General features: G+C 39.6%; 1 protein-coding gene across 1 annotated transcript in view; it reads left to right on the top strand.

The window, feature by feature from the left end:
• Positions 1-25,315, top strand: part of ABCB10 (ATP binding cassette subfamily B member 10) — a 31,374-nt gene extending 6,059 nt beyond the window's left edge. Inside the window, exons 2-13 of the mRNA XM_075178775.1 lie at positions 6,462-6,662; positions 8,429-8,631; positions 8,964-9,098; positions 10,249-10,395; positions 12,539-12,674; positions 12,791-12,886; positions 14,174-14,383; positions 15,398-15,477; positions 17,510-17,690; positions 19,802-19,845; positions 22,528-22,562; positions 24,561-25,315. Of these exons, the coding sequence (XP_075034876.1) occupies positions 6,462-6,662; positions 8,429-8,631; positions 8,964-9,098; positions 10,249-10,395; positions 12,539-12,674; positions 12,791-12,886; positions 14,174-14,383; positions 15,398-15,477; positions 17,510-17,690; positions 19,802-19,845; positions 22,528-22,562; positions 24,561-24,822 (1,730 nt within the window). The 3' untranslated portion in view covers positions 24,823-25,315. The remainder of the gene's footprint in view (positions 1-6,461; positions 6,663-8,428; positions 8,632-8,963; positions 9,099-10,248; positions 10,396-12,538; positions 12,675-12,790; positions 12,887-14,173; positions 14,384-15,397; positions 15,478-17,509; positions 17,691-19,801; positions 19,846-22,527; positions 22,563-24,560) is intronic.
• The last annotated feature ends 682 nt before the right edge of the window (positions 25,316-25,997 follow it).

Here is a 25,997-nt window from a genome sequence, read left to right as displayed (position 1 = left end):
TTTGTGAAGACCAGTGAGGAGTAAGAGGAGATAGATACACAGAGAGGGCGGGTTGTACTGTGCTCTTGGTCAATATAAAAACATTTCCAGGGACAAAGCTTTAATTCTTGTGGTAACTGTGTATTAGAGAGTTTTATCACCCAGAGATAACTTTACGCCGCGTCTCTTCACCTGACAGACTGTCTGTCTGATGTGGGGGTAAGAGGCCTTATCTGCCAGAGCCATGTTGTATTTGGCAACGTCCTCTCATGCACACACATGCTGACACGGCGGATTAGGAAGTCAGTTTATGCAACTTTCATCAAACTTACAAAATGCCCCCAAAGCGTTTACACAACTTGATGGAGCCAAAGTCTGTGTTGGATAATACAGAGGACAGAGACAGGTTGTAGTGATCTGAGGCACAAGTCTAGAATATAAAACAAATACGTACCACAACCCCCCCCCTCCCCCCTCCACAATATTAGGACTCCAATATTAGTGCTGTATAATACCACATACTCATTGTGGAATGAAATGCACTGTGCTGATATTCAGATTATCATTCAGCAACTATTGATGATTATACCGTACAGCAACATACAATAGAGTCACTGCATACTGCATACATGTGTATGTAATGGAGCAATGGAATTCACACATGATGAGTTATTCACACATCTGTGTGAATAACCCAGTTCACGGGCTAAATGCACATGACCTGGTAATCCGGGATAATCCAAATTCCTGGTCTACAGGATTGACTTCTTTTTAAATGATAATTCCATTATTACATAGTGATAAAGCTGATATTTGTTCAATAAAATTATTTTGTATCGTGACCCTAGAAAAACAACCCCCCCCCCTCCCCGCAAAAAAAAATCTATATATTTAATAGCTAACTGCCGCTCCTCTCTTTTTAGTACATTACATGGAATTCTTAGCTATATTGCTTGGCTGTATGAGTCATTATCTATGGAAGAAAAGTATTTAGAAGGTAAAATTATACTTTAATAATAATTAACCTCGGTAAACATGATATAACGGAGATTATGGTGCTCCAAGGTTCACCAAGACCGTAACACTTGTAACGTGCTCGGATCCACCTGCTCAGCAGCACCGTGTCCTGGTAATGAGTGTGACTGTTGGCAGCTATGCGGTGGCCGGTCTATGACTGTGTAACTCTTCATAATACAGTTCTAGTGGGCGACGGGCAGCGGTATTACAGCTCTGTCTGCAGTGATTGTGGGAAACAACTCACATAATTCATTGCAAAATACATCTAATAGCGCTGATCCCTGTGTGTGTCTCCATATTTACATATAGGGCCTGATTCATTAAGGTACGCAATCTGAAAGCAAATTGTATTTGAAAACAAACGCATGCTATTTAAATGCCGAACACCCATATTCAACTACAAGCGGATCTGAAGAAAGCTCTCCTGTTGAATACAGGTCTAGGTATGCTCTGGCTATACGGTACTTGTCATTTGCAGACAGACAGAACACGCTGCAGGATACGTACAATGCACATGTGCAATATCAAGTCCCAGAAGAATGCACAGAGGAAAAAAAATAATTATTGTCAAACGTTAATAATATAATCTGTAATTAAAATACATTAAGGAAAAGTTTTTTCCTTTTTTTGTTATTTTGTTTTTTACATGAAATACATTTATCGGGATTCTTACAGTACATAAAATGCATTTTTACAGTAGCTCTTAATTGCAAACACATGTTCTAGCTGTATACGCAGCCGTCATGACTATCACTCGACACTTACACCTGACCTGTAGCTTGTTCAAGTGATGCGGCTAAAAATCACGTACCCGAGAGATGCGCAGAGCTTGGATAGGACGGAGATGTGCGCTCTTACTGTACAATGCCTATGTACAAGACGTTATGATCTTTTTAATTAAGCAATGTATAATTTGTATAGAAATATTTAATGTAGAAGCCAATTAGTTAAAAATGATTAAGGTACAGAACTTCATAGTTAAAGGAGTTCCAATTAGATTAACGACCTTTGTGTCCAGGGTGAGAGGATTTACTTCAAAACCCCTAACAATAGCTCATTTATAGGGATAGAGAGAGATAAGAGCATGAAACAGTCTGGAGAGAAAGATTTACAGATGTCTTTGTATAATCGATTGTCATAACTACAATGTAAACGATTGTGTTAATTATTATACTATGTAACCACAAGAGGGTATTGCTGTGTTTTCTGTATAAATATTAGTATACCAGTTACAGTAAAACAGAACTGATTATTCCAGACAACTATGTGTCTCAATTCTCCACTACACCCTGGAGAACTACCTGAATTAGAATGGATTTTACAGGTGGCAAAAGGTCTAAAGGCCTTTAACCCCTACGTTAGTCCTCACCTTCCCCTTGCCGTCCTCCCTTTAAATTGTAGGCAGTCAAACGTGTCATTTGCATGCGAGCATGAATTGCGTTCTTTTGTGCAAGTTTCATTTTCAAACATGCACAAAGGGAAAATGCGTAAAATAAGCCACTTAAATGGATGTCCGTTCTTTAATGAATCAGACCCACAATGTCTGTGCCTGGGGGGGATTGTGTCCAACGTGTGCTGGTGTGTCTCTCCATATGTAAAGTGTTTCCAGAAGGTTCTCTTCAGATCAGAGTTCTAGAGAACAGGCCAGCACCAGCGTGTTATAAGCTTTACAAATGTATTAAAACAAATCCACACCGGTTAGATAAATTCTGTAAGAATGACACAAAGGGGGTGCTTTGTAGATGGCAGCACGGTGGCTCACTGGTTAGCACTTCTGCCTTACAGCTCTGGAGTCATGAGTTGGATTCCCAACCATGGCCTTATCTGTGTGGAGTTTGTATGTTCTCCCCGTGTTTGCGTGGGTTTCCACTGGGTGCTCCGGTTTCCTCTCACACTCCAAAAACATACTGGTAGGTTAATTGCCTGCTATTAAATTGCCATTAGTCTCTCTCAGTTTGTGTGTGTGTGTTAGGGGATTTTAGATTGTAAGTTCCAATGGGGCAGGGACTGATGTGAATGAGTTCTCTGTCCAGCGCTGCGGAATTAATGGCGTTCTATAAATAAATACATGATGATTAAAAACAACAATATTTTATTAGGCAGACAATCGTACACTAGATTCGTCCCAGATAAAAATTAAATGGTTCTCACTTAGAAGCTCCAAGAGATGAGCACCAGGACAAGTTTCTTTAGCTGAAGTTACAGCAAACTAAAACTGGAACTGTTTTGACAAAGCATGACCCTACGCGTTTCATCACCAGGAGTTCATCAGAGCCTGACCTGGCAGCTAACGCCGACAGATTAAGTAGATACCAGTTGGCCAATAGGGGACTAGAAGTGTTTTCTTCATTCTCCAATTGAATACAGTTCTTACCTTATCAAAAGTAAGGTATTGTTATAAACCCGACAATGAGGGGAAACATTATATTATAAATTGCCAATTTCAGTATATATGCAAAATATTGCATTGAGTAGGTAAAGTTACAAACCCACAATATTAAACATGCCGTTGGTCTGAGCCCTTGAATGGCTTTACAAATAAACTATATATAAATTTATAAAATCATGTTAAAGAGATATAATTGGGACTTTCCCTTTACCCTGCACAGAGAGTATTGAGGTTTCCATATCACTCTCTTCTCGACCTCAGCTGAGCTTGCCAATAAATTCAAAAAGGATGTATTCTTCCATAGACAATCAAAGCCTCACAAAAATCAGAGTTCACAAACTCGCCCAAACTTGTGTTCCGGTCAGCAGAGTGTAAACCTCATTTAAAAATATTACATTCCTAATGTACATTAGGCAGCCAGCTATTAAAACCTGACATATATTAGTGATTTATCTTCTAATTGTCAGCATTGTAGAGGTGTGGTCATACTAGCCAATCAGAATGGAGCTCTGGAGTCAATCTACCTATATAAAATTAACTTTACTACCTTAATTCTATTTGGTGGCTGGACTGAAACATACATTATATATTCTAGTCATTACTTTTAGCACTGGAAATGCATATCATATTTAAAGCATTTTACATATTTTAAATATAATTCTACAACCTCAGGTAGAATTACCTTAATCCTGCCTAAAACAAAACATTCTTAAAAGGCATTATTATAGACGTAGAAGAGAATCGATTAACAAGCTAAATTTGTCCTTTATTTAGAAAAAGACTGATCTCATACCCCTTGTTCAATGCTTGTGTGCATACGTTCTTCAATCTCAGGATGCCAAAGGTATCACGTTTAGTTGCTTAAGCCTATTCCTTTGACCCAATTTCTCTGTATTGACCAATATCAAACTACAATCCCTTTCTTTTTAGAATGTTATATGTAATCCTTAGTTATATGACTTGGCTATATAAGTCCTAATATATTTATGGAAGAAAAGTATTCAAAGGGTGAAATTGTAAATTTTAATAATAATTAACTTCAGTAAACTTGATATCATGGAGATTATGGTGCTCCAAGGTTCACCAAGACAAGCTATGCACAATGATTGTGGCAAACTATAACTCACATAATTCATTACAAAAATACATCTAATAACAGCACTGATCCGTTTCTCTCCTGTGACATCACTGAGCTACCTAATATCCAACACATGCAGAGAAGGTAACACAGAATGGAGCCAGAAGTGTATCTTACCTAGAGCAACCTAACTAAACCATTGTCCTCCACAGGTACTGGGCAGCAAATTTTCACAGGTGCCATGGTGGATTGGGAAATATTTAATGGAAGCCAATTGATTTGACAGTGGAATTTTCATTCATTTCTTGGACACAGCTTCACTGCAACATTTGGGATCAGTGATGGATTGGGAATTTAAAGTGGACCTCATGTTGAGCTGGGACAAATTGTCAGCAGTAGGGGCCAAACTGACAGGAGAGGGAACAATGCATATGGCACACCATTACATAGCGACAGCCAAATGAGTGGGAAGAGTCAGCATGCAAGTGACATGGCTATTGCTTTAGAAAGTATTAGGCTGCCCTCCAGTCTCTTTCCCTTCAATTACACCAGCAATTCTGTGCGCACAGTTGTTACTGTAGGTGCACGTGTCTCCTCCTTCACAAACAAACTGAGCTGTGACTACCACTGACTGTCCCTGTAGACTGTACCATCAGAACCAGGACAGTTGTCAGACAACCTCTCTACTACCTGCTGTTGCAGCTTTAGCTATCTTCTGCTGCAGGTATCTTACACACAGTCACTGCTTGTCTGTTTCCTGGAAGGTTAGGGCCTTGTTCAAAAATGGTTAGGTACTTTGCACTTCATGGAAAGCTGAGCATTGAGTCAACACTCAGCCCCCTATGTAGACCTACCATTAAATCAGTGGTAACCACATTTAATATATATGCCCCCCCCAACCAGCAGCTACATCAAACTAATAGCATTGATATTTGATAAATATGCCACCCTCCCTCCAGTCAACCCCTACATTACATTAATAGTATTCACATTTAATAAATAGGCATATTTCCCCCAACAAGTAGACCTATTTTCCCCCAGCCAGGCATAAAATCAAGTTAATAGCATTAAAATGTCCCCAGTTTGTCCCAACATTCATCTATTAGCCTTCATATTTAATAGACACTTCACATGATATTAATAGTCCCTACAATATATTAGTAACATTAATACCCCACAGATCAGTGATATCCCCAACACCCTTACCAGAGCATGAATGCTGTGAGAAGCAGACTCCATTGCTGAATCCTCACCAAGACAATGTGAAAAGAGGAAGCAGGGGTTAGAGATAATGAGAGGGAGAGAAGTAGAGGATCCAAGCCATTATTTTATTCTTCGATGCATTAAATAAGGTCGCTGGTGAAGGGGAAGGAGCCGGCCACTAGGTACGACATAGCAATGACTGGGCCTGCCCTCCTTAGGACAGGTCCCATCTCTGGAGGACCAGACTTCCAAGATTAGGGCCCTGTGTCCTGTTCAGCCCATCCTCCTTTTTATTTTATTTTTTCCTTATTACTCATGTGGCTCCATAAGATTTTGGGGATTACTGACCTGCTCTGAAAATTTGCGGTGAGACCTTAGATTAATCCTCCTCTATTCTAGATTACCTGGTTTGCAGAAAGCTTCATATTATTGCAACAAAATAAAAACATAAAGCTAAAAGTAGCCTCAATGGGTTTTTTTTAGTGAATAAGGAGGAGGGGTGTAAGAACTCAGAATACTGAGATCTCCAGCTCACAAGTAGATTGTCATTATATAACTTTATATATTTATATTTTCCTACAAGACAGTAGGCAGAAAAGTTAATACAATGGCTTTGTATATGAATATTTAGGGCATGCAATATGTAGACTTCTGGAAATATGTTGTTTGAGTGTTTCCTAATTTTTATTACATATTTTCCTGCATTTGCAGGTAAATAACTTTAAAGCATTGTCTCCTAGTATAGTCCTCTTACTCAGTAGAACTGATGAAGACCATGTTGTCTTTCCTCCCCAGCCGCGGTGGGCTTTCTCACAGTGTCCAGTGGCATCACCATGTCGGCTCCGTTTTTCCTGGGCAAAGTGATCGATGTCATCTATTCCAATGCCACGGAGGATTTCACGTCCAACCTTACTACACTCTGTGCCTTACTGAGCGGGGTGTTCCTGTGCGGAGCTGTGGCCAACGGTATCCGTGTCTACCTCATGCAGACCTCAGGTATGGAGTACAGCGCCATGTGGAGGAGGGGCGAGCTGATCGGGGTACACAATGTTTAGTAAATGAAGTCACATAACCATAAAATAAAAAGTGTAATAATACATTTATTCCCCCCACAGTGGCCTTTTTATGAGAGCTTAACTATCTGACTCTTTCCAATCACTGGGTCCACAACTTAGACTATGACCCCCTTTTGTGGCCTCTCTGCATTTTACTTAACAATTTAGTCATCAATTGTAGTTTGTTAGATACATTCTCAATGAAATTTCTTCTTTGACGTTGTCTGTGGTGTAATTTTCTTTTCAGCGAATAAGTTACTTGAGGCAACATTAGGCAGATCTCTAGAGAAATCCGTGGAGTCATTATTTTCACCTTATTACTAAAAAAGAAATGAAGAGAATTTAGCACAACTCACCTCACGCAACTGTGAGTTCCTGGTTAGTAGAAGTTTATAGGTGAATGTAGTTCTGGTCTATGATTAGTAACACAGTTATATTTCTCTCTCTGTGAGGGATGTTTCAGAATCTTCTCTCTCTGTGAGGGATGTTTCAGAATCTTCTCTCTCTGTGAGGGATGTTTCAGAATCTTCTCTCTCTGTGAGGGATGTTACAGAATCTTCTCTCTCTGTGAGGGATGTTACAGAATCTTCTCTCTCTGTGAGGGATGTTACAGAATCTTCCTGTGTTGAAATATTTTAAGGAGGAGATCTTGAGTGTGCAACAATCTTAAATACAAAATGTAATTTATGCTATACGTTGACTAATAATTGTATTGATCCTCAAAGTACTCTTCACTATATATATATATATATATATATATATATATATATATATATATATATATATATATATATTACACACACACACATTATACATCTCACTGGCAAGCCTCCTCAGAAAGGGGATTTTTTAATTTACAGTCAATTCAAGACTGTACCTATGAAATCTTCTTTTTTTACAATTTAATTGTAGCATAAATGTTACATCTAGCACCCGATAGATCATCACATTCTATAAGTTATCTTGATGCATTGTAGTTCCTCCTGGCACCTGCAGGGGTCACTATATCAGTCACTGTCTATGGATAAACATGCTGCTGGCCACCATTATTATTATTCTTCTTTATTTATAAGGGGCCACAAGATATCCGCAGCGACGTACATTATACAGACAATTGACCATACAGGGTAAAACAGAACAGAACAGTGAACGAATAAACCAAGACTCCAAGGGCTCCAAGCATAGCAAGTACAGTGAGGTTGAAGGAGGAGAAAAGGTGTAAAGACAGGAGGGAAGAGGGCCCTGCTCATAAGAGCTTACCTACTAAAGGGAGGGTAAACAGACCGCAGGCACAGGAAGGAGTCATTAGAGCGGAACAGGTGCAGGAGGAGCGCAAACAGGGGGAAGGGGGAGGTGAGTTGATTGAACATGGAGAGATGGTTGGGTGGATGGCTGGTAGGCTTTGAGGAAAAGATGAGTTTTAAGTGCTCGTTTGTAGGTGCACAGATTAGAGGACAGACGGATAGAGCGTGGGAGGTCATTCCAGTGGAGAGGGGCAGCCCAGGAGAAATCTTGAATTCTGGCGTGGGATGAGGAGATCAGAGTGGAGGAGAGGTGACCGTCATTGGCTGAACGCAGAGAACGGGAGTGTGAATGGAGAGGCATTTAGATATGTAGGGGGCAGTGGAGTGGGAGAGGGCCTTGTGGGTGAGTATAAGGAGTTTGAAAAGGACCATAGGTAGCAAATGATTTCCTGTCATCCCTCAGGACAGCGGATTGTACAAAGACTCCGCTCCTCTCTCTTCTCCTCTGTCCTGAGGCAAGAAGTCGGCTTCTTTGACAAGACCCGAACAGGAGAGCTGATCAATCGACTGTCATCCGACACCGTTCTGATTGGCAGATCTGTCACCGAGAACCTTTCGGATGGACTTAGAGCACTGGCACAAGCGTCTGTAGGAGTCGGGATGATGGTAATGCTTCTATTTTACAGTTAAACAAAACAAATATTATCTATTTATAACTGGGTTGAATCTTCATATTGATATATTGTGTCTAAAAATGTTTTCAAGGTTCTGTATGTTTCACTGATTATTTAGTTTCTCTGCACAGTTGTATTAAGTTTACTAAGGTAGAAGTCCAATACCTTGTTTAATAATTATTTATTGGCTTTAACAGAGCCCTGTGTGATTGATCGGCTAATGACCCAGTTAGGGAGATCTGAATACTTATGTATCCAGATCTGTATTTTTGTATATCATTTAGTGTTCCTTATGGATTTCCGTTTTCTTTTTTTCCACTATAGTTCTTTGTATCCCCACAACTTGCTACGTTTGTACTGAGCATTGTGCCTCCTCTTGCCATTGTCGCAGTGATTTATGGGAGATATTTACGAAAAATCTCTAAAATGACTCAAGATACCCTGGCAGAAGCCACACAGGTGAGTCTCCAGCCGGATGTATGACAGGTTTTCCTGTATAACCTTATTTCATGTGTCTGAATCCAGGAAGAGACCATATGTTCAGTAATGTGTATGATGTCTCTATCTATGGGGATCAGAAGGGTATATTATTAACATTTTATATTTGTGTATTGCCAGTGTGCTCATAGTAATAAAACAACAGACAAAGCTTACATTCTGTAGGGAAATAGGAGTTTGATACATGAGGGAAACGCCACAGAATGCATATTGGTCCAGCCAGATTGTAATGGGAAAAAGTGCTTCATGTGAGTTTGGAAGTCAATAGATTGTCTGAGTATTGAAAGAGAATAAATGTCATTTTACATGACCTGCTTCAAGAATTTGATAAGTTGCCTGAAGAGATGAGTTTTCAGGGAATGTTTAGAGTCTAAGGGAAAGTCTCTTGTTGTACAGAGGGGACAATCTCACAGTGGGTGCAGCCCAAGATAAATCCTGTAACCGGGATTGGGAGCAGATTAGTGTGGATGAGAGACGCAGATCTTTGGTGGAGAGAAAGAGCTGCGAGATATTTTAAGACAAATAAACAGATGAATGTTGGTGCAGCTTTGCTAATGGCTTTGTGCACTTGTAGAGATGTTGTTTATGGAATTCATTTAAGTTTTTGCAACAATTATAGACTTGGGGTGAGCAGCTACAGGATAAAACCAGGAATTTTATGATTATCTTATTTTCATAAATTATTTGCCAAGTTACCACTAATCCTTCTATCCATTTTGTCACCACGTAAATTGTTAAGCGGCAAGTCGAAAAAGGATATTTAGATTATAATAAAAGGAACGTTGAGACTGAGCTACTGAATTATAGCACTATAATTATATCAGTATAATATGCATTACATCAAACACCATAATAATGTTTTCATTGTCCATAGTAATGAAATGGATTAGTATAATAAAGCAATAATGATATGTTACATTTGATGCCTGATATATAAGCAAAACGACTTAGGGATATAAATATTCATATACACTAATGTAATATTATGGGTCACAGGTTAAATTTGTTTATTTTCACCCTTCATTTAAGATGAAATCTCAGTTTATTGGGGAGTGTTGTTATACTATATGTGTCCTATGATTAGAACTAGGAGTTTACTGATTCTTCTCAGCTTGCAGAAGAGCGTATTGGGAATATAAGGACCGTGCGAGCGTTTGGGAAGGAGCTTCTGGAGATGAAGAAATACGACATTAAGTCGGAACATGTGCTGGATCTGACCAATAAGGAAGCCTCTGCAAGAGCCGGATTCTTTGGGCTTGTGAGTGAGATTTTTGCATTTCATTTATATAGAATTATTATATGTTATTGGCACTTGTCACTTCCCTTGTAATGATGAACAGTACTGGATTACTTGTCAGGGTTTTGTACTGTTAATATTTGATAGAGAGTCTTTCCTATGCGGTAATATGTAGGCAAGAAAGGATTTGTTTGTCATGCTCGTACACACTTTGGCATTCTCAGTCTTTTTATAAATTATGGTAAAAAATATGAAAATTATTACCCTTTATTTGATTTCCTTGAAATACTCAGGGCCTGATTAATTAAGGACAGTAAATGGTGATATTTGCCGTATCTGGCTTTAAATTTGCTCTGTGCGTGTTAGGAAATGGACCATACATCAGTGAACGCAAGAGCATGCAATTCATCTTTGAATGCAAAGGACACATCCAACAGCCTATGATTTCAAATGCGGAACGGGGAGGGAAGGGGCGTATGCATGTAGGCAATGTACAGTAAGGGCGCGCTAAGGTCAAGCGCAAACACATCAGTCCAATTGGGCATCTCTCTGGTACATGATTTTTAGCCAGATCACTTACACCAACTACACGGCAGGTGTAAGTGCCGAGTGATAGTAATGACGGCCACGTATGTGTGCCAGAACATGTGTTTGCAAGTAAGATCAACTGTATAAATGCATTTTATGTACAGTAGGCAATAATAACATCCTGATATGTGTGTTTAATGTAAAAAAACATTTTTTTTACTAATGATTATTTTATTAACGGGTGTTACTGTAATTATTATAATGTATTTTTTTTTTTCTTTGTGGTTACTGATGGTGATTTATATTGCACATATACATTGTGCCTATCCTGCAGGGTGTTGTCTCTGTCTGCATATGGCAAGTGCCGTATAGGTAGAGCGCACTTACACCTGTATTCAACTTGACACGTTTCTTCAGATGCGCTTGTACTTGAATACAGGCATGCAATTTCTTTCCGTCTCTCTTTAAAAAACCCTGTGTTCACTTTGCGTTCCTTAATGAACCAACTCCTCCATTGCAGCCATAAAAAGTGGGTTAATACCTTAGGTAGCTGAGTCCTTCCATTCAGTGTCTTTGAGAATCTTCCTAAGCTGTCCTACAAAATATAAACAGAGAACAAGGGTGAGGAAATTGTGATCGCCATGGAGAATTTCAAGAAAATGAAATGAAAGGTAATCTCATATTTCCTTTTTGAACTCCAAGGCAGCCAAAATTTATGGGACATACTCAAGCAATATATGAGACTTGGGTGGTTTAAGCTTGAGTAATACCGGAAAACGCAAATTAATTATTAATTTCCTTTTAGTCAACACTGTTTGAAGTTTTCTCCTGAGCATCACCAGACTATGATTCAGAAGATAATATCTGCTAAAATTGTGAATCGATGATCACCCGGTGTTTTGCATAAGTCATCTGCTGAAGCTTGTGACTTGCACACCCTGGAGGTTTCTCTTGTAGAACGCACCCATAGGACTTCCTCTTATAAATCTGGGCAACGACATTCTCTGATCCATCCTACAAGAGTCTGTTTGGGTGGAGAATACCCTTGATGGGATCATGCAGGCAGAACAAAAAGTTGACACATCTTACTGACTCTTAGGTTCTTGAAACATAAATTGAGCTTGCTCTGACAAGATCCAGAGTAGTAATAAGTCTTCTCTAGCGTTAGTTGACTGTACATAGATTTTAAGTATGGTTTTCTGTTTGATGTGGAAAGCAGAATCTACCATAGGTAGGAAGGTAGGATTTAGTCTTAACACTAGTTTATCAGTATATATGTTTGGAAAAAGTTCCTTACACTACAGGGCATGTAATTTACAAACATGACGGGCAGATGTTTTTGCTACCAAGAATAGTACTTTAAATGTACGTAACTGAAGGGATGGAGGAGTCACACTATATATCTTCCAGGATTGTTAACCTTTCCCTGTCTCTAATCCTGATTAACGAGTTAAACTATTCGTTGTGGCTGCCATGCAGTGTAAAAAGGAAATATTTTTATAGAAGTGATCTATGAAGACTTGTATGGATTCTATAATCTTCTGCTTTTTACATGGTGATAGATAAAGACTTCATATGTTATCGATTGCTAATATCTGATTAATAGATAGTGACTAATGATTACTCTGATCTCTAGACTGGCTTATCCGGGAACCTGATTGTGCTGGCTGTGTTATATAAAGGAGGCCTTCTGACTGGTGCGGCGCAGATGACTGTAGGGGAATTGTCGGCTTTCCTGATGTATGCATTTTGGGTGGGAATCAGCATTGGAGGTACGTGAAACAAGCACAATGAATGTAGTCCTTGCAGATATCCTGGTCATAGTCCAAATGTTAGTCTGACAAATATTTTCATGTAGATCTTTAGAAGTTTCCTATTTTATTCCCAGGACTGAGCTCTTTCTATGCAGAACTGATGAAGGGTTTCGGGGCTGGGACCCGCCTCTGGGAACTGCTGGACAGAAAACCAATAATGCCCTTGAATGGTGAGCACTTTATACCAAGTTAGGATGGACATTTCCTAGTGAGACCGGACTGATGCCTACGGTGCCTGTTTTTGTGTATCTCAGGGATTAGTCCCTCCTCGATTTCCTCTGAAGTGATGCCCCAGATGTTTGCTCAGGGACCATGTCCATGAATAAATGGAAACTCGCTCAGTGTATTAAGATCTCTGAAGAGCACATATAAAATGCTGAGGAACTTTTCATGCATTTGGGATGTGTTATGTAGGCATTACGTCCTACAAGTGCCCATCTTCACCTCCCTATTACGTACAGAGGAAACCACTTTCTCCTTTATATAATGACCCTAATAAAGTTGTTTTGTAAGAAAAATTTAAACGGATATTTTTATTGAGGATCGTTTTAGTTTCTAGGCCAATAATTGGCGCACAACATGGTAGACGACATCATATACTTGTGTATATCATGGCTGTCGGTGTAGACAGTGTATGCTGCATGGAATAGAGATCAATACATCTTAATTCTGCCCCAATTCCCTGTTTGTTTGTTTTTTCATGATGTGTTTCGTTTGGTATATGAGGGTCTCATGTTACAAAATACAACTGGTTCCAATGTACTAATAGTAGTAAGGTCATTTCTATGCTGAAGCAGCAGAGGTAGTGCTCCGCGGCCTCTTGCCAAATGGGGCTCCCAATAGATGGCACTTTAAAATCCTCAAACACTTTTTAGGCAAGTAGGAAAAATCAGACTACATGTGTTATTTATGTTTGAAAGCGGTTGATTTTACTAATCTTTAAGAATTTAGCAACTGGTACCATTTCCTGGGTTTGGATCCTCCTGGTCTCATGGGTTTGGACACCTGCGCTGAGTGGGTGTGGATATTACCAACTAATTTATTGTTGTGTTTTTATTTTATATAATGTCCAGTTATCATCACTGCACCGTCTTGACAACACACTAACATTTTACAAACTTTATGCTTATGTTTTGAGGTCCTCGGCTGATCCATTGTTTAGTAACGTGTTCCCAATTTACACTGATCCAATCATTCTGCCGGGGTACCCATTGATCAGATCCATATTTGTGGCCCAGTTTACAAACATATTTTGAGTCGATTGGTTTAAGGTCTGGGAAAACCGATGTCTCAGTTCAATGGGGAAAAATAACCAATTTCTGTATTCTTACAGCTTCATAACGATTAATACCAATTTTTCTTTTTCCACTACTAATGATAATCCATCTGTATTCAGGTGTCCGCTCCTGTTTCTTCTTTACCGGTTTAAATGAAATTCATTTTCTTGATCATTTTAGAGGGCTCTGTCATCACGCCAGAGAAGTTTAGAGGCGACCTGGAGTTTCGGAACGTCTCTTTCATGTACCCCAGCCGGCCCGATACTCCTATATTCCAAGACCTTAACCTCTCCATCCCATCAGGTTCCGTGATGGCCGTTGTGGGCCCAAGTGGATCTGGCAAATCCACACTAGTATCGCTGCTATTAAGACTTTATGATCCCAATGCCGGTGAGTGGTTTACATGCATCCATACGGTCAGGCCTAGTGAGTAAAGCAAAGTAGAAGCCCAAGACTTTGGTTATGACTTTCACTGCTCCAGTAAAAATGTTATCCGTTTTTCAAAACCGGTGGTAGTCATTACCGCAACTACGAAAAGGACGACAACAGTTTCCCCGACATGAAAAGTCCGAACCTGTCATTCGCGACAGACTGGGAAGGCCGAATCTTTGAAAAACAGACCTGTAACAATCCAGACGAATGAACATGCCCGAACCAGAAAATAAAGTCTGTTTCAAGTCCAAAACTATTATTCCTGCTGTTAAGGGGGTAATGCAAGGAGGCGCCATCTGTTCAATGATTTTTAACAAGGTTTCTACATTGTACAGCCGGCGCCTCCTTGCATTATCCCTTTTACTGACGTCCTCTTCTGGTTCCGGTTTGTTCATTCGTCTGGATTGCTGCAGGTGTGTTTTTCAAAGATTCAACCTTCCCAGTCTGTGTGTATATTAGGGAATTTAGACTTTAAGCTCCAGTGGGGCAGGGACAGATGTGAATGAGATCTCTGTACAGCACTGCGGAATTAGTGGCGCTATATAAATAAATAGTGATGATGATGATGTGAGCTTATCATTTGACACAGAAGTGTGAGGGGAGGTGTCAGCGCTGTGCACTGATTGTTTACATGTGGGACCACATGGTAGTTGCCAGAATGCGTTATTTTTCATCCAGATTTCAGATTCCTATTAACAAACCTCATGTGATAATGGGTTCTGGACATGGTCTTCGAGACCTACATTATTGTGCACTAAAGATAATAATAAGAAAAATAATGTTGCATACATTGATTAGACTATAATTTAGCTTCTCTTTAGCCATAACCTTAATGCAAGTAAATCTGAGGGTGTAATATTTAAGCCTCATTATTAAGCACCTGTATATAACATTAGGGTAGATAGAGTTTTCTTACCTTTGGTCCTTGGTCTCTGTAATGTTCACTCTTATCCACTTGTTTTTTTTCCATAGGATCCCTCCATATAGACGGTCATAATGTGAGTCACTTGAATCCACTGTGGTTACGCTCAAAGATTGGCACCGTAAGCCAGGTAATGACCAGCAGCCATTGTTCATCAGTTCTTCATCTTCTCAGTCCAAGTCACATTCACATGTTTTTCTTCAGTGTGTGATCTGCTGCATTCAATATACATATGTTTTAGACGCCAATGTGAATTAAACATCCTTTCTATGTAATACACATGTTTCCTCTGATGTTTGGGTGTACAGATAATCATATAAGGAAACTGAGCCAATACAGTGATAAATGGTGTGTGGGGGCAAAATAAGCCCTAAACCTGGTCACACACATACAGATCTTATGAGTAATTTAGATATGGACAGAAAAGATGTCCATTTGCTTATGTGCCAATAAGTTTCCTGGTCTGTAATATCAGTTACATGCATCTTAAAACGTGTCTAACCTTAAATCTAGTATATAGATGTATAGAAGTTCTAAATGACACCACATAAATTCACTAACATACAACTCTCAATCATCCCCATGTCATTCAATGATGTGCAACAAATGATCTAATATAATGTAGGACATACAGAATCATTAAATTATTACATCGTGTTTTAAAAATATGATAGAAATCTTAGTTAATCAAATACCACCTAGTAATAAATTAGTGTATAATTATAATTAATGTAACATTAATGTAAACTATGAAGTCTGCTTGTGGCATACAGATAAAAGAAGCAGCTTCTAATGCATCATGAATTTATATGTCTTTGTTTCCATTTACAAATAACGTACATATGGTGCACCTTTGTTTTAGAGATCTGGTGCGATCAGGTACCCATTACTGTGCCATAGATTTGTGTGAGAGGGTGGGACTGATACTCTGACTATAAATTTGATGTGACTTGAAGTGTGTCATTTGTTCAAACTATTTGTATTTGAAAAGTTTTACCACTCATTCAAACCTAAATGGAGTAATGTTTCACCAAATCCACAATACATGGAACAATTGGTATGCCCTGTGAGCAAAACATTCATTCATAAAATGATAAAATCTACTTGTGTGGGACCAACTTTTAAATTAACGTGAGCGTGAAATATTTTTGTCTGATGGATCATGTAACAACTTGCAATATATAGATGAGTGTCATCTGTAAGGGTCACAGAAAGGAAAATGTGTAAGATTTGACAAATTCGTTTCTAAGTTTTCCACATTGTGATGGAAGATCTAAGCATCAACCGCTAAGGATGCACACAAGTAAATTGAGCATTTTTTAAAGCAAAATTTTAAAAACTGTTCCACATTTGGGCATAAAATTTGGTGCATTTCATCAGCGAAATTTGACCTTGTGTTTCCGGTAACCCAACCCCACCACACAGCAGAAGTAATTAAATGCCATCACCTGAGATCTCTACGTAGACTATAAATTATGCAAAATTTACAAATACAGTGCGGAATAGCATTCTGTAGCATAGCGAAATATGATGACTCTATCACCGGAACTTCACACCTCTGCGAAACGACCTTTCCTGCCGGTAAATTCGGCTTGCGCTAAATTGTGCTGTAACTTTCTACAACCTTAGACACTTTTTGTTTCCAGTTAGGCCATCTAGTGGACACAATCTATTACTGCAGAGAAGAAAAACTGGTTTCTCTACCTATAAAATCTTGTTTCGCATTTTTACAGGTGACAATTCTTTATTAGATTTTATATTAGAAACAAGGTCTTCCAAATGTTCTAATGCTGTGAAATGTTTATCAATAATATTAATAAAGGTGAAGTAATATACGTAAAAAAAATCCCAAAAATACAACTAGCCTATCAAGCTTTACACAAATTAATTCTGAATTCTTAGAACATTCCAAATTGTTAACCTGTGGAGCATTTGCTGATCAGAGGACTTACAGACAACATGCCCCATAACAATGATCTTCTACACGTCTTAATGATTAAGACCTTCTACACGTCTTAATGATTTACCTGTACCATTCCAGTTATATTGTATCTTTTCATGTGAAATGTTACCAGGATGCAATACTGAACCGATCAGTAAGTTGGGGTTAGCTCTTAGATGCCATTCTTTTTATCCATTTTGTTTTTTTGTCACTGTTGTAGGAGCCGGTCCTGTTCTCCTGCTCAATCTCTGAGAACATTGCATACGGAGCAGAAGATCCTTCAGCAGTCACACAAGAGGAAATCCATCGGGTTGCCAAAATTGCCAATACCCTGGGCTTTATTAAAGGTTTTCCCAAAGGATTTGACACCGTGGTGGGGGAGAAAGGTGTCCTTCTGTCAGGTACGACCATCTCAATGTCTGTTGGATGATCTAAGAATTATTTTTCTAGACCAGGTACAGCACCAAGGCTGAAATATATCATTGTGTGCTTTTTCTTTTAATTTTACTGAGCACTTCAAGATATTCTTAAATACCCTCCAATTTCTTTATATTGCTTTAGGTCAAAACTGTTTGAGTCACAGTATCAGCCAGACTTGCAATATTTGGATATTAAATCTGTAGACTGCTCTTTGTTCTCAACTTTTTCCCTGTTGTTCACTGTCTGGACTATGCTTCCAACACACTGGACTCATACGAGCACCAGGGACCTCTGTTTCGGGGTAATGGGGACCACGAATGATTGCTTGCGGTCTGTCCTCTTTCTTGATATAAAAATAGGCCAAATAGTAGGAAGATAGAATGTTGGTCTTAAGCTTCGGTTAAATCAACATACATGACTTTGGCTTGTAACCTCTTCACTCTATATTTTTGCTCTATTAGAATGCCTTCTTGCCTCCAAATATATATATATATATATTGTTTTTTCTTTTTTACCTCTAAGACCTTCAAGTGTACAAGACTTGGAGGCTGATTCAATTCTCAGCGATGTGCTGTGTAGTTCTTCCAGAACAGTCGGGGAGCATTCCGCAGCGTTGTAACATTGTGGATTATACTTTGTACCTGTTATGATTCCTAGTAACCTCAGCAAGCAACCACGGAAGGATAATACAAATGTCTTTATTCCAGCAAAATATATAAACAGGGATTCAGTTCCAGGAACATGCAGGTTTTCATAAACAGGTATAATGAACAGGTATGGCAGGAAGGTACACAGAAATGAATGGTTCCAGGAACATGCAGGTTTTCATAAACAGGTATAAGTCTTTACCCCAGTCCAGAAGGCACAAGGCTGTTCAGGAAAGTAGATAGAGTCCAGGGATATTGTGAAATAACATACAGCGGTGGTGAAGTCCAGGCAAAAAGGTCAGGGCTGGCGGCAAACAACAAATCCAGGAAACAGGCAGAGATCGAGGTCATAGGCAATATAGCAGAGTCCAGTACACGGTCCAAGGTCATACACAGCAAGATCAATCCAAAGGCAGAGAAGGGGAACTGAACAGGAACAAACAGGAACACAAGCAGCAGCCAGGTAAACAAGGATGAACTGCTCAGAGCACAGCTTGAGGCAGGTACTTAAAGCAGTGCCACAGGTGCAGTTCCAATTAGGTTTCAGGTAAGGAGATTAACTCCTTCAGGCATGCAGAAGAGTCTAGGGCAGAACAGCAGTACCCAGGAGAATCATAGGCACTGCAGGGTAATATGCACACAGGAAAACAAGGCAAATAATAACACAGGGCAAAATGCACACAAAGAAACAGGGCAGATCATAACAGTACCACATAGAGATTTACAGGAAAATCTACAATATTGGCATGGCAAAACCATGGGGTGATGGACGGCCGTACATTGCTGAGAATTGAATCTGCCCCTTAGTGTGTAGAGTTCCTCGCCCTGTCAATCAGATAAAGCAGTGATACAGGACTTGACTTTCCCACTCTCTTTTGGCTCTATTGCTATTTCTTTAGAATTCTGAATTTTATTTTCAGTTTATTTCATTCTTTTTCATTTGTTGTTTTAAACTTTTCCACTCTGCTCTTTTACTGTCCACTGATTCTCATCTAACACACAGAGACTTCCTCCTTCTTTCTTCCCTCAAATCCTCTCACGTGACTGTGTGTCCTTTAGCTCACACATTATGTCACGCAGTGTGCTGCAAACTTCCTTGGGGCCGCTGGTTCCTAATGCCCACGGCCACAATGCAGCACTGTCCAGCCAGCACCGCACTCATGCACATTACACAGTACAACTTACATACATTGCAAATACACTTTATATTATATCCCTTACATGGGCCAGGTCTCCAGGGCATATTTACCATTTATCTGGACGGCAACATCGGACACATTCAGCAGTTCGAGACTCTGGGTAAACGACTGTAGCACATGGGGGACTGTCAGTGCTGTCCAAATAGTATTTGCTTTACACACTTCCTTACTGTTTTTAAAATGCAAATAATGGAAAGCTATATGATCCTCTACGTGAATATCTCCTACATTTTTATATACTTCTAGGAGGCCAAAAGCAAAGAATTGCCATTGCCAGAGCGTTGCTTAAGGTAAGTGCTCCTTACATGTCTGTCTGTTCTATCCGTAAATAATTTGTATCTACATAAATGTTCAGAAATTCAGACTTTGGTTCCTGATCAATCAATTATCCTTGAAAACACCATTGATAAATGTAAGACATCCAGGGGCTGATGCAGCGTTTACACCGGGGGCCTAAACGGGCGAAAACAAATATGCGCTCAATCTAATATAGTTGTGATTAATGAGACAGTGGTCTTAGCTGTGGAGATGCTTCAGCAATCATCCAATCAGGAGCTGAGACATCATGGTGACTGATGACATAAAAAATACCTTTTCAAGTACTCCTGTGAGTGCTTCCCTTCTGTGTGGAGATTGTATGTTCTCCCCGTTTTTGCGTTTGTTTCCTCTGGGTGCTCCGGTTTCCTCCCACACCCAAAAATATACTAGTAGGTTAACAGTCATTAAATTGCCCTTAGTCCTTAGTCTCACTCTGTCTGTGAGTGTATGTTAGGGAATTTAGACTGTAAGTTCCAAAAGGACAGGGACTGATGTGAGTGAGTTCTCTGTACAGCGCTGTGGTATTAGTGGCGCTATATAAATAGATGATGATGATGATAATTGTCCAAAATAACTGTGTTCTATCTCCCATCAACATGTTTTGAAAGCCTCCAGTCTTTTTCAAGGCAAAAAATTACAATTGTATTTGGACATTTTCCACTAATAATATGGTGGTATCGCCTATATTAGGTAATGGTAGCATTTGTCATCACCATCATTGTATAATTTCCCCAGTCCTGTAGCTGGTGCAAAAGATACACCTCCTTACAGGTGCATATACATGAGAGTGCTTGTCTGCATCGCTAGAGCACGCTTCTACTGTACTTGGCCTATGTTAGACTGCCCTTTCCCTTTACATTCCTCCTCTATAGGCGTTACATTCCTCCTCTATAGGCGTTACATTCCTCCTCTATAGGCGTTACATTCCTCCTCTATAGGCGTTACATTCCTCCTCTATAGGCGTAAGACGTCATAAGCACATTTGCTTTTTTTGAGCACACAGAGTGAAATTTTGTAAGATACGTTATTTCCCACTCTGTATCAGCCGCCAGATGTACAGAATGTCCTGGTCACTCACAGCATGCTGTGTTAGTGATGGGGGGAGACTTTAATCCTTTTGGGGGGAACTCATGCAAATCTTTAAATAATACGTATATAAAATGATAAGGATGCAGGATCAACTTAATGTATTGAAGAAACTGGATTTTTGAGCTGTGTTTCATATGGACATGCGTATCACACGTGACTAGGACATGGCCGGTCTACGGTTCCTCCCGCAATATAATCTAGAACTAAATATCCCACTTCACTACCAATAAACACACTGACTGCATTATGTGTCGGCAGCCAGATTATTAACAGGTACAACTAAAATCATTTTATATTTGTCAGTAAATGTTACTGTACAAACATTAATCAAATATCAATATAATAAGGGTGAAACGTCTGGTAAATAAAATCTATCAGTGATAAGGATACAGTAAGCCGTACTTGATCATCATCAGCTATTTATATAGCGCCACTAATTCCGCAGCGCTGTACAGAGAACTCACCTGATGTAACTATAGATCAGTCGTCATTCCTTGCTGCTGGTAATCTCCACTATGTTCGGTCTTATTCTGTTACTGTTTCCAGTTCAGTTGAATGTTGGCTCTATAAACTGTTTCTATAATGCTCTGATTGGCTATAGTTATATTTTCCCTTTGTCTACTTTCCAACCACCCACCAAAAAATGGACGGCATGAAGGAATTACCTTAGCATGAAGCATCTTGTTTGTGTGTCTAATGCACCAACTGACCAAGTTGATCCTTACTCTGGCTATCAGGATAAGGATGTTACTGGTATACGTTCACGTCCGACAATTCACTGGGCTAATGCTGCAAAACATTGTATTAAAGTTAATGGTATCTGCAGAGATCTCTCTTCTGAATGAAACAAGTGTAACTTCATGTGAGACCTGGGGCTATATTTACAGAACCTTCTTAAATGAAAGAATGGAGGTTTTTGCCCATAGCAACCAACCAGATTATAGATATTATTTTATAGAATGTACTAGATAAATGAGAGCTGGAATCTGATTGGTTGCTCTGGGCAACACCTCCATTTTTCCTTTGTAGACATTTTAGTAAATCTACCCGCTTGATTTCTTGAAAAAAATTTTTTTTAATGTTAAGTAAGCATTGCATCACTTTCCTTGGCCACTGGGGGCACTGTTCAGTTGAAAACTATTTTTATGGTTCATTTAACCGTGACCAAGGAAGCAGTCTGGTAACTGGAGAGGAATAAGTAGTGAGCGTTTATAGAAAATAACTTTTACATAATGGTAAAGTATAGTTAATTCCTCCATCACCTCCTGTCATGTTTCATATTATTAGTCGTTTACTTGTAAGTCCTAACCTGTTTTGCAGCACTGTACAATAAGGGGGTAATGATTAAAAATAAATTTATATACAATGACATGAAATAGAAGGTACAGATGGGTCTTCCCAGATGAGCTTACACTCTAAGAGCTGTATCTGTATTGTCCTCCTGCAGTGCTAAATTTGGTGGTACACAATAGTGTTGGCAGTATTTATAATTTACTGTCATTAATAAATGAAGTTCCTTCACTGAGGTATATTGTGCTACATTATTTTACTTTTCTATCTTGTAGAACCCCAGGATTCTCCTTCTGGATGAAGCAACAAGGTAACTAATGATCTGATCTCAGTAACTCACCAGAATCGTCTATTGCTGTCTTTACTCTTTTCTATAACAAACACGAATGTGAAAACAATTCTCTTACACAACTATATACCGGGGTACATGGGAGAGGACTATAGCGCCATCTAGTGGGTCAATTACATTCCTGATAACTAAATAAGATACAGAAGTAGGATCTATTACACTGATTTGCTTGGAAGCTGGGGTAATTCACATAAAGGGCACAGCATCTACTAAAACATATTTAACACCCCCTTGGTTTTCCAATCATTGGGGGCCAGGATTAACCCCCTCATTCATTTTTTTTTTTAACACCACGCCTCATAGTATTTTATTTTTCATATTTGTTTCTTATCTGGCTACATTGTCGTGTACTGTTACCCTATGGCAAACTGTGGAAGCCAATTAGATTTTTTTTTTTTAACAACATACAATGTAAAGCATGCTGGGAAATGCAATAATGGGGTATATAATCCTTTTATTGCTAGGTCTGTGCCCTTCCCCCTAATCGTTATCTGGCCAGATCAGATCTCACATCATAGATTGCATTTGTTACAGCGGGAATAACATTTGAATTATTGTATGTGTTGCTTATACATTTTTTTATTATATTGGACACATAGGGTTTCCTTTTCTTGCCGTATTAGTATGAACATAAATCACTTATACCTTTTGTTACATTAACTCTGTTAGTACAACCCCACAACTGTGCCCTTACATCTATTCTGTAACATGTACAGAAATGTGTGTGTGGTTTAATAGATATTAGTCTGTGTGTGTTATGCATAAGATTGTGTATATGTGTGTGTTCTGAATTTATTTTACATCACAATAGGGTGGAAGCATTGTTACTCAGTGAAACCCAACACTTGGAGCGCTGTGGATAAGCTGTGCTTTATCTTACTAGACCCAGAATGTCGCCCTCTACAGGGGTAAACGCAGTAGCAGTATTTGTAGAGTGGGGTTTCCACACCACGCCACCAGTGGGTGTGACCAGCATGCATGGGAGCGTGGCTATAATATTAGACAGTGCTTGGCTGCTCTCCAACTCTTCCTATCCCCATAATATACATGGGCAATGCTGCGTGCACTACTGTTAGGTACACGCAGCTCTCTCTTTTCAAGGAGATCCGTGTGAAGTGGGGCAGTGTCCAGCCACCTCAATTATACAGTGCCCCAGACTTGGAGGGGGGTTTCCTTGCACTAGATTACCCCCCTCGGTTTGCCTATGCTCTATCAGGAAAACGTTTGATCTTTTAGAGATCGCTCTGATATGACTGACTTCACCCTGTATGTGAGACGGTTTCTTCCCTGCTAAGTGTGACTACTATCCCTGGTTCTGCATGGTGGTTAGGAGCATTGAGAGACAAACACCACCAGGAGTTAGATTGTGCAACTAAGAGGAGTGATATTGCTGTACTATTACAGAACTGATTTATTCGTGGACTGTACATCATATCATATCAGATGTTTAATACCTCATATGTTCTACAACCTATCGTATCAGCTATTAAATATATGATCTAAAACAGGGATTGGAGCTATACACCATTTTAGACCTTTTTGTCTACTTATTTTGTAATATAAAATACTTGCCACTCTTTCCACGTTTTAAATTATAACTATATACATTTTTATGTTGTTAAAAGGCTGAAGGGGAGGAATCAGCAGCCATGTATTATTATTATTATGTTTAAAGGAAATAGTTGCAACATAAATATATTATAAAGTTCATTATGTAAAGTTGCATGGTACAAAAACATACTGGTAGGTTAATTGGCTGATCTCAAATTGACCCTAGTCTCTGTGTGTGTGTAACATAGGATATTTAGACTGTAAGCCCCAACGGGGCAGGGACTGATGTGAATGAGTTCTCTGTACAGCGCTGCGGAATTAGTGGCGCTATATAAATAGCTGATGATGATTATGGTATATTAACATCATTATGTACATTATACTTATTTGTCTTCCATCCCCACGTAGCGCTCTGGATGCAGAGAATGAATTCCTCGTCCAGGAAGCCTTGGAACGACTGATGGAAGGACGGACAGTTCTCATCATCGCTCACCGGTTGTCAACCATCCAAAATGCCGACGCGGTCGCTGTCCTTGATCAGGGCCAGATCGTAGAATGTGGGAAACACGAAGAGCTGCTGCAAAACCGAGACGGGATGTTTAGTAAACTAATGGAGAAACAGGCCACCCTGCTCCGCAGCCAAGACTCCGCTGTCACCGCACAAGGATGAGAAAACGTTTTGGACCTTTTTTTTTTACAGAAGAATAATCAAATGTTGGATTTATACATAAAGACAGAAAATATATTTTGAGGACGGTGTTTTTTACCCAATTTTTCATATTTTTATTTTTTTAAGCACTGGTAACGTCGCTCTCGGGGTGTGGGTATGTGTATATAATAGTTTCTGTTAGCACAATTTATTAGGTATTTATTGCAATTTTAAATTGGTTCTATTTCTAAGTGTTAAAGTTATTGACACATTAAAATATCCATAGACCCTACTTGGAATAGAAAGGAAGGATGACTGGTGCAAGGTGGTTAAACAGTTGCCATATAAATTAGAAAAAAGTTACCTAAGAATAAAAAATTGTAGCAAGAAACTTGTATGAGATTTATTTTGCTGTAATGTGCGCACAGTAATTAATTGGTAATATTGCTTTACTTAGATAAAATCTGTCATTCATATCAACGCAGGTGTGAATATAAATTTCATGTAAATTAAATACATGTTATGTGATACATGAACACGTTAACTCAGGAAATCCTGATACCTGTTAGGAACCCCTCCAGCCAGTACAACAACACCCAGAATCTACTCCGAAAGTCTGGTGTTCACTGGAGCCCCTAGTGGTGGGGACAGACTTGGCCGCAGACTACAGAGGGTTGTGTGATGTGTACCAGCTGTGGAGAACCCAGGAGCAGAGGGTTATGGCAGACAGCGTATCCAGAGGACAGGCTGAGGTCAGGGGTCACTTGCTAGATAGAATCGTCAGAAAACACGCCAGGGGTCGGGGTCATGAGCAGTATCAGAGGTTCAAGCCAGAAGGTCAAGGGCACAGGCAAAAAGACAAATCCAAAGTACAGGCAGGGGTCATACACGGAAAACGGAGGTCCAAAGGTTTAACACCAACTTCACACAGCAGGCAGCAACACAGAAGTCTGGAAGCTGTAACCGGCAGGGAGGCTAAGCCCTCCCTGCCTTAAATACAGAAATGGACCAATGAGAGCCTAGCTCTCTAATTACACTCACACTCAGGCTGGCCCCATAATTAAATAAATTAGCCCGCAGGCTTGCCTAAGTATTGCGCACGCGCCTGGCTGCCCCATAGTGCCGGTCATCATAGCGACGGCCGGGACGCAGGTAGGAGAGTCGCGGCGGCTGGGCACCGCCGCGGCTCATAACAA

Source organism: Mixophyes fleayi, chromosome 7, assembly GCF_038048845.1.
Source record: "Mixophyes fleayi isolate aMixFle1 chromosome 7, aMixFle1.hap1, whole genome shotgun sequence".
Classification (NCBI taxonomy): domain Eukaryota; kingdom Metazoa; phylum Chordata; class Amphibia; order Anura; family Limnodynastidae; genus Mixophyes; species Mixophyes fleayi.
Note: the sequence above shows the minus strand (reverse complement) of the source record. Positions and strands in the feature narration are given on the sequence as shown.